Below are 20405 nucleotides of genomic sequence, written 5' to 3'. Positions count from 1 at the left end.
AAAGCATATATTTGAGATTAATTCACAAAATAAATTGAGGGGAGGGGGTCTGGCCCCCTCGTAATATTGGGACATGCAAAAGATTACATCTGAATTCTAAATTCTGCATCCTTAAGGATAACAATTCAATTATCAAGAATCACATGCATCTATCTATTTTTTTTAAAACAAATTATTCAAATGATGCATACTTTCCTGCATCTAAATAATACTAATATTTGGTACAGCTGTACAAAATTTGCATTTTTATTGAAAAAAAACTTTTAACACATTAACTGGATTCTTATAAATCTTAAAGGATTTATGAATTTTGAAATCTTACCACTATAATTAAATGCTGAACTATTTGCACTAAAGGGACCTTGACCTAGGATGTTTGTGGCGGCCACACTGAAATAGAGGTCGCGATTCTGGGGGAGGTGGGAGGTGTCCACTAACCATCTGGTCTGATTACCCTCGTACACAATAAGACAGTCCTCCTCATCACTGTAATATAAAGTAGTGTTATTACATGTACTACTGTAATTCTGAGTTACCTCAAATTTAAAGTTAACACATGTATTTGATTATAATTGGTCTCCACATTACATACTTTTTTTTGTACTGAAAATAGAATAAAAGCTGATTTTGGCTACTTCAAAAGGGATCTACACAGGCATTAACCAGCATTGCATGTGTTCAATTTCATGTATTCTTAGATATATAATTCAAACATTACCAGTGTTGCAGTGTGTAGTTCAGTATAAGTTTAATTCACACATTACCAGCATTGCAGTGTGTAGTTCAGTATACTAAGGTTCATTACCAGCATTGCAGTGTGTAGTTCAGTATAGGTTCATTACCAGCATTGCAGTGTGTAGTTCAGTATAGGTTCATTACCAGCATTGCAGTGTGTAGTTCAGTATAGGTTCATTACCAGCATTGCAGTGTGTAGTTCAGTATACTAAGGTTCATTACCAGCATTGCAGTGTGTAGTTCAGTATAGGTTCATTACCAGCATTGCAGTGTGTAGTTCAGTATAGGTACATTACCAGCATTGCAGTGTGTAGTTCAGTATAGGTACATTACCAGCATTGCAGTGTGTAGTTCAGTATAGGCTCTCCATTGTCCCGGGGCACCTGCCATTCCACCTGGTAACCAGGACTGAGTTCATTTATAACTGGAATCGATGGAGTACCAGGAACATAAGCTATAGAACAGATAAAAGTACAACTGTCACAATTAGAAATTGTCATTAAAACTACAACTGTCATGATTAGAAATAGTCATTAAAACTACAACTGTCATGATTAGAAATAATCATTAAAACTACAACCGTCACGATTAAAAATAATCATTAAAACTACAACTGTAATTATGTGACGTATTATTAGGTCCACCTATATCTGAAACTTTTTCATATAAGTACACCCTTAATCCTTTAAGTACATTTTTGTAATAATAAATACACATCAAAGCAATGTTAATACAAGCATTTTTATTTGTGTTAAACACCTTTAATTTATCTGAACCCTTTTTCAACAATATACTCTCTTAATTTCATATTTCCCTTAAAAACATCTTGTTTTAAAAAATACTCCTTTATTTTTAATGATAAAAACTTACATCAAAGCAAGTGTTTATAAAAGCATGTATTTAATAATGTAGTTCTAAATAATGAGATGAATATTACCTTTGGTTCTGAACACAAATTTGAGGTCATTAGTAGGCCAGAAGAATTGGGCGTTCCGTGACCCGCGGTAACTCAGCTTCACTTTGAAGGCGTACTTTGTGTTGGGTTCCAGGTTGGTGAAGTTTTTGATGTAGGTCTTGGAGACCTCGGTCCTCTTAGGGAAGCCATTATTGTCCCACTGGTTCCACAACTCCACGCCCTGCTCCAGAACCTGTCGGGAAAGAAGAGAGACAATAGTCCCAACCACTTTTAATTTATGTATTCTAACATTAACATCTCAATTTCTTGCATATCTTAATAATCCTTTTTAGCTCACCTGAGCCGAAGGCTCAAGATTCTCTGATCACAGGTAGGCGTCCGGTTCTGACCGTGTTTCTTTCACATTTATATAAAAAACAAAAGTTTTGGTGAAGGGGATTCAAGTTTGTTCAAAAAGGGCCACGCCCTATATACTTGGGAATTAATGAAAATTTGGTGGCATATTTTAAAAATCTTCTTCTCAAGATCCACTGTGCCAGGAAAGATGATTTTTGCCCTTATGGGGAACATTGCCTCAGGTAGTTTAGATTCAAGTTTGTTCAAATCATGACCCCCGGGGGTTCAGGGCCAAAATGGCCGACCAAAGTTTTACATAGAAATATATAGGAAAATTCTTTTAAATTCTTCTTCTCAAGAATGACAAAGCCATAATCCATCAGTTATGGAAGCATGTCAGGCAGTAGATTCAAGTGTTCAAATTATGACCCCCGGGGGTGCTGTTTTACATAGAAATATATAGGAAAATTCTTTAAAAATCTTCTTCTCAAGAATGACAAAGCCATAATTCATCATATTTATATGGAAGCATCTGCAGGTAGTGTAGATTCAAGTCTGTTAAAATCATGACCCTTGGGGGTAGGGCGGGGCCAAAATGGCCAGCCAAAGTTTTACATAGAAATATATAGGAAAATTCTTTAAAAATCTTCTTCTCAAGAATGACAAAGCCATAATTCATCATATTTATATGGAAGCATGTTCAGGTAGTGTAGATTCAAGTTTGTTCAAATCATACCCCCGGGGGTAGGGCCGAATATCGGCAAAATGGCCGACCAAAGTTTTACATAGAAATATATAGGAAAATTCTTTAAAAATTTTCTTCTCAAGAATGACAAAGCCATAATTCATCATATTTATATGGAAGCATGCTCAAGTAGTGTAGATTCAAATTTGTTCAAATCATGACCCTTGGGGGTAAATCAAAAAAATGGCGTAAAGATATATATAGGAAAATTCTTTTATTTTTCTAAAAAATAGCAAATCCATGATTTTTTAAACTGTAAAAAGCCATTTTCTACTTTTTCCTACCCTATAGTGCTCAGGTGAATGGGCCCATGGGCCTCTTGTTTTCAGAGTTCAAGATACAAGGTAGCAGGTTTGACTGTTTCTAATTTATAAAAACAAAAACATAGGTAATCAGAGATTACAGAGCTCACCTCAATGAATGTTGTCTTTAAGTAAGGCAAAGTCACACAATTAACCAACGAAAAGTATACATTTGTGTGTTTTTGATCTGATACTTTGAAATAGACCTACATAAAAAATTTAAACTAGTTCTTCTTCATGAAAATGTACCACATCTGAAGCAAATTTGAGAGTTTTCATCTCTTGTGCAGCATTTGTCAAATGTTATATAAGCCTTATAATTTTTGTGTGTCTTTTAATTATATGTATGTCGAATTCAGCATCCGAAGAAATGTGCATCAATATGTATCATCCATGCAAGTTTGCTCATTATAGGGCTCATAGTTTAAAATAAACTTTAAAAACTAACATTTTCACTCAAGTAAAAGTAGGTCAGATTCAGCATTGGTAGTATGCATCAATGTATCTTCAAGATTGGTCATTAAAGATTTTCCTTGGAAATGAAACCTGCACCAAAAACTTTTACCTGTTCACTCAATTGCAAAATGTAGGTCAGATTCAGCATCCGAAGCAAGCCTGGTAGTGTGCATCCTTAGATGTATCATCCATGCAAGTTAGATAGACATAGGGCTTATAATTACTTGGAAATGAAACTTGCACCAAAAACATTAACCTGTTCTCTCAACTGGAAAATGTAGGTCATTCTCATCAAGCAAGCCCGGCAGTATATCCTTAGATGTATCATCCATGCAAGTTTGGTCAACATAGGACTTATAGATACTTGAAAATGAAACCTGCACCAAAAACTTTAACCTGTTCACTAACCAAAATGTATGTCAGATTCAATCCGAAGCAAGGCCGGTAATGGAATATGCAAGTTTGGTCAACATAGGGCTTATAGTTACTTGGAAATGAAACCTGCAAAAAACTTTAACCTGTTCAAAGTAAAATGTAGGTCAAAATGTAGCAACTGTGTCATCCTTAGATGTATCATTTTGTTCAAAATAGTTGTAAATGAAACCTACACCAAAAACTGCACCAAAAATGTTAACCTGCTCCAAAAACATTATGGTCATTCATTTGCTGAAATTGCAGCATCTGAAACTTTGTCTGGTATGAAACATACTAAAACCATCTTACATGCATGTCTAATCAATATAGGACACAGAAGTAATTAAAAAGAAAACTTAAAAAACTTAACCTTAACCTGGGAATCGCCGAGGGTTATTGTTTTGAGGTCCAAAAACAATTTTGGTGTCACAAAAAATATATGTACTGTATACAGGGTTATTTTTGCCCCGTGTTATTTTTGCCCTTTTGGACTTGCGAACAATTTTGCCCCATTTTAAATACGCCAAGTCATAGTTCTGTTTATGAAATTATGCTGTGTAATTTGAATTTGTCCCATTTTAAATTCGCCTAATCAAGAAGAGGGAAAAAGGGGCGAAAACAAAACAGGGGGTAAAAATTTCCCTGTATACAGTATATATATTATAGAGAAATCTGATATCTTATCTCGCTTCTTGTGTCTTGTGATTTACAAATCCTAGTACTACAATAAAATAGACTGACTCTAACAACCTACAGTTGAACTTCGGTATCTCAAACTCCGATATCTCCAATACCATGGATATGTCGAAGTGATCTGGAAGTCCCAACCACATTTTCTTTAAGTATTTTACCTTCAATATCTCTAATCCTCGGATATCTCGAAGTTTTTTCTCGGTCCCATCAGGTTCTAAATAATGAAGTTTAACTGTACCTTGCCATAGTAAGAGATGCATGTGGATGCTGTTATCTGGGGTGAAAACAGACTGACTCTAATAACCTACCTTGCCATAGTAGAAGAGATGCATGTGGCTGCTGTTATCTGGTAATATTAGACTGACTCTAACACCCTACCTTGCCGTAGTAAAAGAGGTGCATGTGGCTGCTGTTATCTGGGGGTGGGGTCCAGGAAATCCTGAGGGTGTCATGGGAGGCATTTAACAGAAGGATGGGGCCGGGATTCTCATACGTCTTCACCTTCACAGGTAGACTCTCTGTAGAGAACACACCTTCCAAGTTACCTGACAACACCTGTAAAGTAAAAAGTCTGAAGATTATAAGATACAAACAATCATTAAATGAGAAGTTATCACAGGCATGTAACATCAGCTTCGATAATAACCTGACATGTTACAGTTATAGTACCCTACCTTGACCTCGTAGCTGTGTCCCGGCTGGAGTCCAGTCAGGTTGTAGCTGTACCTCTGGTCAGCGTCTGGCTCCACCCTGACCGTTCGGTTGACCACCTGGTGCTGGTTGTTGATCTGAGTTGAGTACTTGACCATGTACTTCAGATCCTCTAGAGGACCGTTAGGACTGACCGGGGCTGACCACGAGACTTTGATGGTGATGGGGGTATCCACTGTGGCATTCACTTGTGTGGGTGGGGTAGGTACTGTATTATAAAAAACAGTCCAAATTAATGTGTTGACGTTGCAATGGTTAGGGCAAGCCCAAAAATCTTTTCAGTGTAAAACCTGTACATAGAACTGTTGCAGCACATGTCATTTTTAGTGTCTCAACTCTGACGTCATATGATGTTGTATGTTAAGGTTGCATTACCAAACAGAAGACTGTACAATGCTGACTTTATTGAAGAACATTTTATTTACTACTTATCTGTTAAATCAAAGCAATTTTTTTTTATTGAACTTTTGTTGTTATTTAATGAAAAAAAGCAAAAGATTTCTTTATTTTGCAAATTTAGTAATTTTCTGAATGATTTTTCTATGGATCTGTATTATCTTTTTTTACTATTTGAGGAAAAAGATGTCATTACTCTTTTCATGGAATTTTGTATACAGTAAACTGATAATCAAGGGATCAGTATTGAAACAATAAATGCTTCAACTGGATTACATAAAATGAGGTACTACATTTCAGCTATAACAACTGCCACAGGAACTACAAACAAACTAACCTCCGACCTTTGTTCTGAAGTAAAATGGCTGACTGAGGGCCTTGGACAGGTATTCTGTGTAGTAATTACTGACAGCTCCATGTACAGTGTATAGAGTGTAGGGGTCAAGGCCTGTCAGTGTAATCTCATTACTGTAACTCTCCTGTAAAGCAATAACAATGTTGTACTTTTAATCAAACAAGAGGCCCATGGGCCTTATAGGTCACCTGAGAATCATGCAACAACTTTCAAATGATTGAATTTGGTATGTGTTTTAAGGTAGATGCTATGGCATTCACAATTTTGAAAGATTGGCTGGCACCATTGCTAATCATAACTATAAACTTAGCAATTACTTAGTTTGGTTACTTAATATAATGCGTCAAATGCACGACGAACGACGATGACGAAAACGATAGCAATAGGTCACCTGAGTTTACTCAGGTGACCTAAAAATACAATGTTAATTAAAATAATTCATTTTTTTTTAAATATTACTGCGTAACTGCTTAACATAAAAACAACACTGATTTGTAGGGGGTGATTAATAATGAACCAGAGTCTTACAGATTTTTTGCAGTCTGGACTGTTTAAGTGACAGCTATGGCCCTGTCTGTCTGACTGTGTGTAGTACACAATGTATTTAGTGGCTGGGTGAGATATTCCATTACATGAGTCTGGCCATGTTACGCTGTCTAAGTGAATGGTAAGGGAGACATTCCTACTCCCTGTCAAACTCAGATTCCCGCTGTAAGCCTCAGGGTTCAGGCACTCGTCACCTACAGAGAAGGAAAAAACACTGAAGCATTGATATCGATTCATAACTACAATCCACTAAAGTATTTCTGAACATTTTCTAATTTTACACAAGAAGTGTTAATTAACAATACATTATAAATTCATCATTTTCTGATTTTTAAATTTCTTTTGATATGATAAGAAACACTTACTGGGTAGGGGTTGCAGGTGTGAGCCGTAAGCCTCTATACTCCGGACGCTGTCTACTGGTATCTGGGTGACCTTGCCTGTGACCTTGTCCAGGGATGTTAACTGGTTCTCACTTTTTCGGTACCAGTATATCAGCATGTGATCCACAGACAACAAGTCAGGAGGAAAACCTTCAGAAAAAAAACAGGTTGATTTAACATTAAAAAAAATAAAGCATAAGAGAAGAATTAAATAGTTTCAAGTATAAGTGTCTTGATCTCTAGGACTTGAGATTGATCGAGATTGATTTTGCATGATGCTACCTAATAAAGACACAAAAAATTTAAAGTGGTCATAAATTTGAAATTGTGTAGTACCTTGTGCATTTTTTATAATCTCCCTACAGTGACAGCCCTGTGTATCTGATGCAATGATAGCCCTGGACGCTGTGTCATAGATCAATATCTCCAGTTCTGTCCCCTTGGTGTGGTCCAGGGCTATCACGTCCCCTACTACTGACACTGTACAGTTACAGGGTGCATCAAGAGATCTCCGAGACCTGGGGGAGAACATGGGGTTGGGGTCCCCTCCCTCCCGACAGAAAAACAGCTCACTGTGGAGACCAGAGGGATGCTGCTCAGTCCAAAACAGGGTGCTGAAAAATAACAGTAATGTCAAACTAGAGACAGGTCACTCAGTCCAAAACAGGGTGCTGAAAAATAACACATAGTAATTAAAGTCAAACTCACCTTCAGTAGTTATTAATTCATGGCTTAAAATATATTATTTTCTGCTGCAGTAGTTGATTTTGTGTGTACCTTAAAATAGGGCTCCCTGAAATAAATTTAACCTGCCCCTCAATTTTAGCTGGACCCTCTGTGTGGCCTACGTCTAAACTGGTAAAGTGATTTGTAAATGGACTTTGTGTTAACAGAAAAATTTTTAAGTCCTGCTATATATAGTCATGTCCTGTATGGTGAAGGCCATCCCTAAATCCAGCAACTGAAATCAAAGTCCATCATAAAATCAATAGTCCAGCATCAAATGAAAGTAAATACATCAAAATGAAAGCAAGTCCACAAAGTCCAGTATCAGAATGAAAGTAAGTCCACAAAGTCCAGCATCAGAATGAAAGTAAGTCCACAAGGTCCAGCATCAAAATGAAAGTAAGTCCACAAAGTCTAGCATCAAAATGAAAGTAAGTCCTCAAAGTCCAGCATCAAAATGAAAGTAAGTCCAAAGTCCAGCATCAAAATGAAAGTAAGTCCTCAAAGTCCAGCATCAAAATGAAAGTAAGTCCTCAAAGTCCAGCATCAAAATGAGAGTAAGTCCACAAAGTCCAGCATCAGAATGAAAGCAAGTCCTCAAAGTCCAGCATCAGAGAGTAAGTCCACAAAATTAAAACTTTACAATGTAATAGAATCATTCAATTGAGTGTTAAATATTCATTCTTGCCCTTGCTTCTCATTGTGATAACAAGTGAAAGACAAAATTCTCAACATATACAAAGTCTTTTACCTTTTTTCTTCCATGAGCAGCAGAGTACTGCCATAATTGACTGTTGTAATCCACCCAGAACACCCGGTCATCCTGAGACACCTGTAGGTAGGTCACGGCTAACGGCGAGGCCCCGGTGACCACCGTGTGGACGTTGTGGGTACTGTCTACGTCCATCACCTGGATATTAGTCGTGTCAGCCAGGAGGATCTTAGGGACTGGATTCAGAGCTGTAAGTCAACCATGAAGGAAAATAAAGGTAAATCACAGGTACAACGGGGAAAAAATCCTTCTCATCTTTCGAATTTTACAGTGTATATACAAAACTGGATATACATGTATTTAGAAAATAATGAATATTTCTATACAATACTGTAATATTAACATGCAGTCAGTCTCAGCTTACAGTGTCCATAATTAATACTCATTTTAATTTTTTGTCTTGACATCTGTTACTGGAAACTCCCAAAAAACTGGTATCCTCTTGCAAACAGTCAAAACAATATTTAATATATAGACAAACACATGTACATACGAGGGTTGTCCCGTAAAATCGTGGACAAGTTGTCTAGTGTGAAAAATAAACATCACTGCGTTCTGAAATTTTCACTATCATTTAGTACATATTTTAGTGATATACACAGCAAATTTCAGATTAATATATGCATAAATAAACAAATTATGTGATTTTATGCCATGTATTGTATAACCTTACGGCGCATGGATTATAACGTCAAAGTGTCTAAAACGTTTTATCTTTGCTGAAAATGAAGTTGGATGAGTCTGACTTAAATTTAGGAATTTCATTAATACACATTCTTTATAGTCTCCATAACAGCCGAAGAACCAATTGACACCCTCATGCGATCTTCTGAAGATTTATCAGTAAGTTACGGACAATATTCTCACCATCATTCAACTAATAGAAAATCTCATATCGGCGGTTTACTGTGACAGCGTCTTTGCTATTACATTAGGAGTTTGTCCGTATGTTTTGTACTCCCCAGGGACTCGATCAAAAAAGACTTCGCTAAGAAAACTTCTATTTCATTTGTATACTTAAGATATGATGATATTGTTTATAATCTTTTTTCTTCCATGGTCATTTCAAGTCTCTAAAGGTGTCATTAGAACATCAAATTAAAACGGAACTGCTCTCCGGTGCGCCGTAACGTCATAAAACGTCGCCATTTTTAGTGTGTTGTGTTTACTACTTTCCCATTTCGAATGCTCGAGAAACTGCCAAAAATTAACTAAATGTCTTAAAATTTTTACAAAGACTACAAAATTGATTGCGGAATTGAATTAGGATAATTTTAATCCAATTCTTATGTATTTAAAACTTTTATTTTGAATTCAAACTTGTGTATTCTTTAATAAAACCTTGGTTTTTTGTCCGTGCGCCGTAGGGCAATATACCCCGTGCTCATTCAAGCATAATAAAATCTTAATTTCTGCCTATATTTTATCAAAAAAATTATCATGCACTTAAATATGATAAATAAACATTTACTGAAATTTTCAGCTTAGTGCGCCCATTACTTTTTGAGAAAAACGCTTTGTCCACGATTTTACGGGACAACCCTCGTACTTTAAACTCATGCAGTTAAGATGCTCTACATGTGTATACTCAGTGAGTTAAACCTACCCTCTGCTGTAGCCTGTTTGATCTCCGTCATTTCACTACATCCCTCATAGGTGCAGGCTTGTACCTGTTTATAGTACAGAATATCATGGTTACAATTTAAATCTGAAATTGACTCGTGACATAAGGGGACATGCCAATACAGTAAAAGTCAGTTATATAGAGAAGTCAATGGCACCTACAAAATTACTTTACTATAACCATAATTCATTATGTCTTTTAAGGAATTCATTAAATTTACATAGCTGGGGATCCAAGAAAACTTAGCTACATCCATGAATTTGCAATATTCTTTTTTGAACTAAACGAGTTTTAGTCTATAATTAAATATAAACAGTAAATGTAAGCAGTGAGCATTACCTATCACACTGTAATTCTAGTATCTAGTAGGATTTTAAAGTTGTACCTGGAAGTTATAGGTGTAGTTGTTCTGTAGACAGGTGTCCAGTGAGAAGTGTCGGGCGGTCGAGGCCAGGGCTTTCTTGATCAGCTGATTGGACCCGGTCTTCCAGTAGGTCACTATGTACTGGTTAATGATCCCGTTGTCACGCTCCGGTGACTCCCACCTAAAAGAGGCTCCCATACAGGTCTCTGACCCCGAGGATTCTTTACGCTGATTGACAAACACTCGGGGGGTCAGGGGCTTAGATGGTGCTGTAACAGAGATCAGTGACTAATCCAGTCAATAGGTAATCAAAAATACTGTCTAAATATACATATCATAATATCCATTATCAAATATTTTTCTCAAGTTTATAGCCATAGTTCATGAAAAACTGAAGTATGCCCTACAGAATTCAAGAATCCCTACTTTTACTCTAAGTTCACTCTTTGTCACTGTTAAATAGTAGATATATTTGACTTTTGTGACAACATACCTGCCATGGGGGACCTGATGACGGCAGTAGAGGGTTTCCCGTACCCCCAATACGTGTATCCCGCCACCTTCACTGTCAACTCACTATAGGGTGCAATCCCCTCAACTTCAAACCAAGTCTTCTCTGTTTTCTGTAAAATGTTCATTTTTAAAGTTTATATTTCTATGTTTGTATGTTTCTACTGTTACTGTAAAATCACATTTTCGTGAGGTCCAATTTTTGTGGTTTGAAGATTAAATATTGGTTTGTGGGAATATGATTTCGTGGTTAAAGATCTGCTTAGTAGTTCTGTATATGAAATTTTATTTTTCGTGGTGGACATGAATTCGTGGGTCTCTTCGTACCTCGAAAGCAACGAAAATTAAACCCCTGTGAAAATTATTGATTTCACTGTATTGATTTTATAGGAGGCTACAAGCTACATGTCTCACTTCCATACCATAATAACAGCAGTGTCTGAGTCGATAGAGACCTCGTAGTTCAGACTCCCATAGTTAACAGAGGCAGGACTCCAGGAGATGTTGAATTTTGACCAACGTCCACTACAGGTAATGCTGTCTGGGTCAATCACACTGGGTATCACCCGAATTGTTGTCTCATTTAGTCCCTCTAAAAAACATCATGGTACATTACATATTACACTTCATCTCTGGCAGTTTTCTAATCTCATACAGATTGTGACTGCATACAAGTATGATTGAGTTCAAAGGGATGTGATGACTGAGTTAGTATTTTCAAATTGGTACATGTACAATAATCACCAAGTACTAAGGAATGAGAAGACTGTACCTGGGTAGGGGTGAAGTGAGGGGTGCTGGACCTGGAAGATGGACACCCCTCTCTGAGTGACCACTGATGTGTGATTGACATCTAGATCCCCCAGGATGACCTGCTGGTCAGCATTTTGCCAGAATAACCGGTGAAAGTGGTACTGTAGCACAGAGTCACTGAAATTTAATACATATAGCATATATGATAAAGTGTCATGGTTAAAAAAAATCTGAAGATAATACATAATCCAGCAATATTACATATTTCTCTGCTTTACAGATCTATTGTTTGGAAGCTTTAACATACAGGCACGTAGCAACAGGGGGGGGGGGGGGGGGAGCCTGGCCCCCCCCCCACTCTGAACATTACCTTTACTATAGGAAATGTCCATTGAGAAGATGGTTGCCCCCCCCCCACTTTTTACCACAGTATACAGATAGGAAGGAAATATAGGAAAAAATTGGAAGCGCAGCACAGTTAAGGTTACAGTAAGGAGGCGGGGCTTAATTTGTACGGGAAATGTTTACTATGACGTCACGCATAATACAAGGTCTTCAAAATACCACAAAATGAAATCATTTTCTATTTCAAACAGCTGGATAGCTGTATACTACATACAAACTTACTATTACATGCAGTTTTGTCGTTTATTAAATCCCACACAACAGTATATAAACGGTGCATCGATCGCAATGCACTAGTCAATGTGACGTCATCTCGCAAAAATGACGCATTTTTTACACAGTCACAATGTGATCAAGTCACATTTTGTACAATGAAAAATATCTTTTGTTCTCAAATGAAATATTATTTGCAGTAAAATAAAAAGCCATTAACTTGGATGCAATGTCTATTTTAGTATTTTATTCATAAACTGTACGTGCATTCATCAGACAAGCTATACTGTCGTGTGTTTGTATGCAGATTCATTAAAAAAGTAATGGAAGGGCCCTAATAAATCGATTTATTGCAAGGGCATACCCTCAATGTATCCTGTCAAAATTTTACACATAAACTCAAGAAGCATTAAGATATTTGAAAAGTGCTGCGAACCTCTTGAAATCTTGCAACTAAATTAATTTTAGCTATATTTAATGTAGTTGACCAGCAAAATATTCAACCTGCCGTACAACAAATTAAATTTTACCAAGTAAAAAAGGGAATCTATATAGGTTCGCAGCACTTTTCACAAACTACATATAATGTTGAAAAGGATTATAAAATAAACTTAAGATTTTTATCTTGGTTATGCCCTTGCAATATTGAAATTTATAGATGACCTCTAAACTACAAGTATAATTGCCAAAGTCATGTGACGTCGACATCACATGACAAGTCTAAATAAAAAATCTAATTGTCCCCAACATGTAGATTTAAACCACATTACATTTTTTTGATATCAGTGAATTTCTAAAAAGATTCGCCCATCCTAATAAAGTATGTATTTTTTATCTTAAAAAATCGCCGATATTTCCATTTGTAACCTTAACTGTGCTGCGAGTGAAAGGAAGTTGGCCTTGAAAAAAGTTGGCTACCCCCTTCCCCTCACAAAATAGGATTTTCGAGTTTGGGCAATTTTAAATTTTTTTTTTTTTGCTTGTCAACTTATTTTATAGGTAAGTAAAAAATTTTCTCAGGTTGCCCCCCCCCCCCCACTTTCAAAAACGATGCTACATGCCTGACATATCTAGTTTTTAGATGTAAATCATACTTGGCAATAGAGTTGACCGTGCCAATCAGGCGATATTGGTTAGATCCACCCATCTCCTCTCTTTGGATCAAATCAGCCATATACAGCTCCTGACGATCATAACTCTTTACATACCACAGCACCTTCTTGAGGTCAAAGTTCAAGGTCAGACTGATGACCTTGCTCCCTGAGAAGTACGGAATAAAGAAGTGTTTGATGTGCTGCTCTCCATTTAGAAGGCAGGATTCCACGCTGTTCTCTGTCACCCAGTAAAGACGGCCATTTATGGAGTCAATGGTCATGTGACTTGCCAGGCCTTGTATCACAAATTCCTGTTTCTTCAGGTCAGAAAGATTTGCCCTTTTAATCTGCAAATTAAACAATACTGCAAAATGAATGCAGTTTGATTTACCTAGACCATATAATAAAATTTTTCTTTCATTCGCAACAAAAATTCATTTTGTTCCAATTTCTCAGTTTTTTAGTTAGCATTGCATCAAGTGTATTACAATGTTGAGTGCTTAATAAAAACAGAATTAATTTTAAAAAGCTTTATGAATATACAAATTATTGTATGCCATACTTTTCCTTCTCATTTTTTTCCCATTCTAAATTCAAGAGGTACAACAAGGCTCATACATGTATTAGGCCCTTAACAGTTTTCTTCAATGACAGCTAATCAAGGTAACCAAGATTAGGGATTACTGTTCATTATTAACAACATGCACCTGGATTGGTTGACAGTGACATGTAGAGTTTTCCTGCCAGCCAATCACAATAAGGGATTTCCTCTTAGCCAATCATTTGTGACTTACCACTCCTGGATTGGTTGACAGTGACATGTAGAGTTTTCCTGCCAGCCAATCACAATAAGGGATTTCCTCTTAGCCAATCGTTTGTGACTTACCACTCTGGGATTGGTTGACAGTCACTTGTAGATTTTGCTATCAGCCAATCACAATAAGGGATTTCCTCTTAGCCAATCATTTGTGACTTACCACTCCTGGATTGGTTGACAGTGTCATGTAGAGTTTTTCCTGCCTGCCAATCACAATAAGGGATTTCCTTTTAACCAATCACTCTTGACTTACCACTCCTGGATTGGTTGACAGTGAAATGTAGATTTTGCTATCAGCCAATCACAATAAGGGATTTCCTCTTACCCAATCATTTGTGACTTACCACTCCTGGATTGGTTGACAGTGACATGTAGAGTTTTCCTGCCAGCCAATCATACGCCACACTGACCAGACTCGGGACGTCTTCTCTGAAGGGAGCAAAGCTTCCTTGCTGGTAATACAGCAGATCTCCTGCCTCTGTCACCATGTAAACAGTGAAGGGGGTCCACGTCATGTCCCTCACTGTGTAAAAAGGGAAGATCAGGTCTTTAACACTATCAGTAAAGGCCTCAATTATCATTACTTTGTAGTCTATACTTTTGTTGGTGTCTAAAGTAATAAATGATCAAGTAAATTGGGGTAGAGAAAGTTTTGTCAGTTTATTAACAATTTACCTCTGCCTCTAACTATTGTTAATTTTCTCCAGTTCTCTCCCAGTGTATCAGTTTCCACTAGCATGCCTCCACCAAATCGGTTAGGTTCTATCATCACTAGACGGGCTGTAATGGCATCTATTGATAGAAACCAATCATAATTCTTTATTACAGGTCATTAGGTACATGTACTTCTCTTTGAAAAGTTACAAAAAAGTGGTTGGCATGGATACAGTTAGTAACAGATTGTCTGCATCTTACAAGAAGGCCATGACCTGTTAAGCTTCATTCCTTACTATTTATGCCACATGAGACCAACCTTTTGTCAGAGTTCTCCCTGTATACAAGGTCGACCATGGTCCTGTACCAATCTCAGACTTGGCTCTGACCTTGACCTGGTATGTGGTGTCAGACTCAAGGTTAGACAAGGTCAGCGAGGTTTGTCGTACGTTTGATACCAGCTGTCTCTGTCTGCCATCTTTTCCCAGTAACTCAATGTCGTAGGACCAGTTGTTCCATGCTCCCTTGCCTGCACATAAAGACAGGTCAAAGTTCAAGGGCAAGGAACTACTTGTAGACTTAGATCAGAGCTCGGATTTAAAAAAAGGTACAATAATAAATATTTGTAAAGCCATGCATTCATAAATGTTTGAAAAACTCTTGAAAAGATCAATAACGTTAATTTTTCAAACAACACCTGACCTTGGTAATTCAGTCTTTTTGGTGGTTCCCATGACAACAAAACATCAACAGTTCTGAATAAAGCCTGCAGTGAATGGGGAGCACTGTGAGGAACTGAAAATAAGTAATTAAAAATAAACACAAACAATAAATGCTGTACTTGTATATACAAATCCATCCTCCAAAATGATTGTCATATGTTGGATTGAATCAACTCTAAAAGTGCTTACATAAGAATCCTACTCTAATAAGTAATTACAGATCAGATTAATTCATTGATCTCTGTCTAACTTACTCTAATTCAGACACCATTCCTTTGTGTCTGTCTGCGTACCTGGTTTTGCCTGCATACTCCGGTGACTAACACATTCAGTGCTGAGAAGTGACTTGTGAACATACCTGGTTTTGGCTGCATACTCCGGTGTAACACGTTCAGTGCTGAGAAGTGACTGGCAAACATCAGTGCCTGGTTATGATAGTACGTATCCTGGACTGCGTTATACTCCTCCTTCATCACTTTTTTCCCGTTGGTCCAGTAAAACAGCTCATCATAGTACACCATACTGACAATATTCTGGAATTCCGGCCGCACCGTCCTGCTCTTTCTGATGTCAGTGACGTCGCTGCCGTCTAGCGATGACGATCGCATTGAATTCTGGGTCTCGTCGGGGAAGTAGATGAGGATGTTGTTAAAGTCCAGGGTAAATGACAGGAAGTTGTCGGTGAGGATCGGACTGAAGGGGGCAGGGTTTAGGGACGTGATGTCACCGGTATCAACTCTGTACAGCCCTTGTTGTCCCACACTTAGAGTAAAGTATAGATACCTAGAAATAATAAAACCTGTTAAAATACCTGTCCTGTTGATGACATAGTGAAATAAAGAAACCTAAAAAAATAAAACAGGCTTGTCAAATACTAGTCCCAGTTTCTGACATACTGTAAACCAGCTTTCATTTGGGTGCGAGAAATTTCGTGAGTTGCGCAACCTACTTTAAGTCACAAATATTAATCATCCCAAACCATTTACATGTATTTAGCTTTTTGAATTTGGAGAGAATGTTTCCTCAGTCCTGAAAATTAATTGTTGTGGATTGATTTCAAGATGAAGACGACGTGACAAAAAAGTTGGTTTACTGTACAGTAATCAATTTGTATTCTTTGACATAAACCTTTGACTTTTATCTCATTGCATAAACTTTAAATAGTTTGGAAATTTTTAATAAAAACTACCATTGCCCTATTGTCATTTTATACAGTACATCATATGATCAGAACTTTCTAAAATTACAGACATGTTAAATTTCATTTCTAAAAGTTACCAGCTGTCCTTTGTAACTCCTTAATTATTGTTTTGATTAACTGTTTAATACAGGTTTGACAGTATTTAAAGACACTAAAAGAACTAACGAGAAGTACACAATATGATTACATGTATATACAAAGGCATAAAACTGTTATCAGGTGAAATTTTCAAAATATAATTTCTCTATACTGCCATCTAATGAAAGCTTTAACTTAAAAAATGTTTCATTGATGGAAACACCGTCTGGCTTTTTCCTCGACTTTTTGTTTTCCCTGTCACGTCTGACACACTGGCTTATTATCCGTTGTCTGTGTACTCATTTCTTGTGGTGCTGACGTACCCGTTTATAGGATCGACCTTGATGTCGGCCGGTACGGCCGGTAGCTCCGCGGTCGCGGGGTAGCAGGTGTCTGTCTGGATAACACAGCAGTAAATCTAAAGAAAAAACAACTCAGATGTCAGTCAAAAACACAGACTTATTGTTGTACATTTTTTTTTTCACATCTAGGAAATCTATATAATTACAGTACTGGGCTTGGCATCATTCTTCAAAGTTGTATAGATAGTAGTGTTATGGCACTGAGATAGCCGACAATGACCTTGAAAGGTCAGACAGATGGAGGACAAACCTTAGAGCCCCCCACTTCACTCACCTGTAGCCGGTTTACCACATACAGTACGTCCCTGAGCCAGTCGAGCGTGATGCCTGAGGGGTCGGCGAGTTCCGAGAAGATGACCTGAGATTGACCCTGGCTGTCCGTCCTCAGAACTGAGATATTCTTACTGGAATCACTCACATACAAAATCTGTTTATCAATACTCAGGGCTATGCCTAAAATAAGACAAATCAGAATTCCTCCACATATCATTGTCATACTTGTAGACATTATTTACATACAATCAAGATTTTTTTTTATTTCTGACTCAATCTAATCAAAATTAAATATGATATGCACATCATTCTACTTTTTATCTGTAAATGAAAATTAATTCTTTTCAAACTATCAACTTTTCTGGTCAAAAAACTTGTTCAATGGCATGCAGTTTTCAAATACAAACAAGCATGGGGGTTTAGCAAATCCATTTTAGAAATGTGGAATATGGTTGTTAATCGGTGATGAAGTCAAGGGAATGAACTCTTGTTTAATCTAAAATACTGAATCGTGTACATTTTGAAAAATGTATAACCTCGAAGGAATGATACAAATAATAAATATGAAGTAAATTAACTATTGTAAAGCATTCCATTTATCACAAATATCTATTGATAGAAGGATATAGCAAGTGGTAAATATATAGCTGTCAGTTCAAAAATTTGGCACACTCTTGGAAAAGATAAAAAATAATATTGAAATATAGGAAATAAAACTAGAAAAAAAGATACAAATAAAACAAAGTTGACAAAACATTCATATTCCTCCCAGCATTACTTAAGACTGCCAGGGAACGTATCTATATTCAACAAAACCACATAAAAATGAAGATGTACACTGAAGTTTTTGATGTGTGGGTCACCCCTTCCCAATAAGTAATTCATCTAAATAAAAATAAAAGTTTTGATCGGACTAACTTTCCTGAAAACACCCAATGAAATCATCCAATGAAAACACAACACCACAACAATTAACATCCAATGAAATGATGTTTTTCAGGCTCATGATGTTTCCATAGTTACCTGTGATCTCATCACCGGGAATTTGGAATAAAACTGTGGATCCTTTTAGTTTGCAGAAAAAAATACAAGTCAATCAGCCAACTTAGCCTTCTAGACCAGTTCCATTTTATTCAAATTCTACATCAATTTAAAATACATGTAATGCCATAAATCTGATTGAGAGAATGTCATGAAGTCTGCATGGAAATCATTAATAATTTACATTGATAACATGTACTATGTTGGGTTTTTTTCTTCCTTTGATGTATCAATGGGAAAATTTTAAATTCACACTATCTGATATGTGTTAACCAGTGCTTAATAAAAATGCAAGAAGTGCTAAAAAAAAGAACAGTTTGGTTGCAGTTCATTTGACTAAAAACAAAACTCTGGTAAGAGATGGAGTCAAACTGACCCAGTAAACAAGTAGGAGGATTGTGAAGAAATATTAATTTTGTGCTACAGGACATCAAATACAGCACACAAAGAATTGTCTATCAAGATTAGCAAATCCTACAATCAACTGCATTAACATAGTAAACTTTCACAAACATATACTTTTCTTTTCTCCATGATAATTGAATTTAATATTATAGATTAATTACGATGTGTTGTGTTCTTATTTCTCTTGAGATGGAGCTTTACAGTTGAGCTTTCTTACCTTTAACCTTTGTATCAGGAGGGGTCAAAGTTGAGAGTGTCTCGGGGTCAGAGGTTATGAGGAGCTTCATGTTTTGTTTGACCACCTTGTTGTCCTGGGCGAGGACCAGAAATGGGTCATCCTCAGTCGATACTGAAAAACATATTCCATATTAATATGATATATATACATGTACATCATTGTTAGTACAGTAAATATATCATTAGTTATAACTAAAGACCCATATACTTTGGTCGAAACCATTAATTGTTAATCTGTATCAGTGTAAACTGATTTTTTTGCTGATTTTTTTGTTTTAACCCAGTAATTTTTTTTTGACTGCACTGCACTTTTCTGCATGCATTACTGAAACCTGCTGAGCCGCTGAAGTTGTGTATTACATTTACCAACAAAAAATTACACTGAAAGCACTGCTGCTGAGAAAAGCGAGTTTTGTTATAGACATTGAGTGAGAATGAACTAAGAGACACCGCTGACTTTGGTACAGTTCAGCCATTTCTATAAACAAGCAAGCTCGGGATAATCAGGGCCAATAGTGTTATGTCAACGTATCATATTCTTTAAGTATTTCAACAGAATCACACAACCAACATACAGCATGTGAAAACACTTTTGCCAAATTTAATTAGGGGGTATAACGTTAGATCTATTAAACATTTCTGAGATTAAATTACGATGCATTTTTCTTAAACTATCAAACAAACACCTTATAATTTACCGATATATATTTACATTTTACAATGTATATTTGTGGGTATGTAAATTCTGTCACTGTAAAAATAGCTCCTTCTCTAGTACAATATACTCGTGCCTTTGGCAAACCATGATGTAGAATGGTAGTCAGGAAAAATTTCTGTCGGTTAAATTACTTTCTGTTTTATTTAATGATACATGTTTCCTGTTTTTAGCTTGAAATGACAAATCGTTAAAGGATAGCAGCATTGTAATTATCACATTCTGTGAAGATTGAAGAGAAATTTTTTGTGAAAAAAGGAAGTTTTTGGGAGTAATTCATACATTATAGTTCCGCAGACTTTGACGATTTGACACAAGACCACATGTATAAGTAAATTTTATCTTTGATATTCAAATATATACCATGTATCAATATATTACATGTTCTCTAATTTTAAATTTATATACACATGTATTTAAATTAATCTTTGAAAAGGTGCTTTTTTTGTTC

The 20405-nt window shown here is 36.5% G+C and overlaps 1 protein-coding gene across 1 annotated transcript in view; it reads right to left on the bottom strand.

The window, feature by feature from the left end:
* The window catches only part of LOC134271722 (proto-oncogene tyrosine-protein kinase ROS-like), a 70381-nt gene that overhangs the window by 17585 nt on the left and 32391 nt on the right, over positions 1 to 20405 (bottom strand). Inside the window, 25 exon segments of the mRNA XM_062753933.1 lie at positions 323 to 486; positions 1069 to 1189; positions 1673 to 1883; positions 4976 to 5152; positions 5272 to 5516; positions 6042 to 6183; positions 6588 to 6799; positions 6971 to 7138; positions 7325 to 7765; positions 7880 to 7949; positions 8466 to 8674; positions 10093 to 10156; positions 10496 to 10743; positions 10968 to 11097; positions 11407 to 11576; positions 11757 to 11914; positions 13450 to 13796; positions 14611 to 14789; positions 14942 to 15058; positions 15240 to 15449; positions 15623 to 15715; positions 16001 to 16425; positions 17245 to 17339; positions 17558 to 17736; positions 19220 to 19351. Coding sequence (XP_062609917.1) covers positions 323 to 486; positions 1069 to 1189; positions 1673 to 1883; positions 4976 to 5152; positions 5272 to 5516; positions 6042 to 6183; positions 6588 to 6799; positions 6971 to 7138; positions 7325 to 7765; positions 7880 to 7949; positions 8466 to 8674; positions 10093 to 10156; positions 10496 to 10743; positions 10968 to 11097; positions 11407 to 11576; positions 11757 to 11914; positions 13450 to 13796; positions 14611 to 14789; positions 14942 to 15058; positions 15240 to 15449; positions 15623 to 15715; positions 16001 to 16425; positions 17245 to 17339; positions 17558 to 17736; positions 19220 to 19351 — 4707 coding nt within the window.

The sequence above is a fragment of the Saccostrea cucullata genome, unplaced genomic scaffold (assembly GCF_032062105.1).
Source record: "Saccostrea cucullata isolate Sc308-1 unplaced genomic scaffold, CSIRO_AGI_Scuc_v1 ctg533, whole genome shotgun sequence".
Lineage (NCBI taxonomy): Eukaryota > Metazoa > Mollusca > Bivalvia > Ostreida > Ostreidae > Saccostrea > Saccostrea cuccullata.
This window is presented reverse-complemented; position numbering and strand designations above follow the sequence as displayed.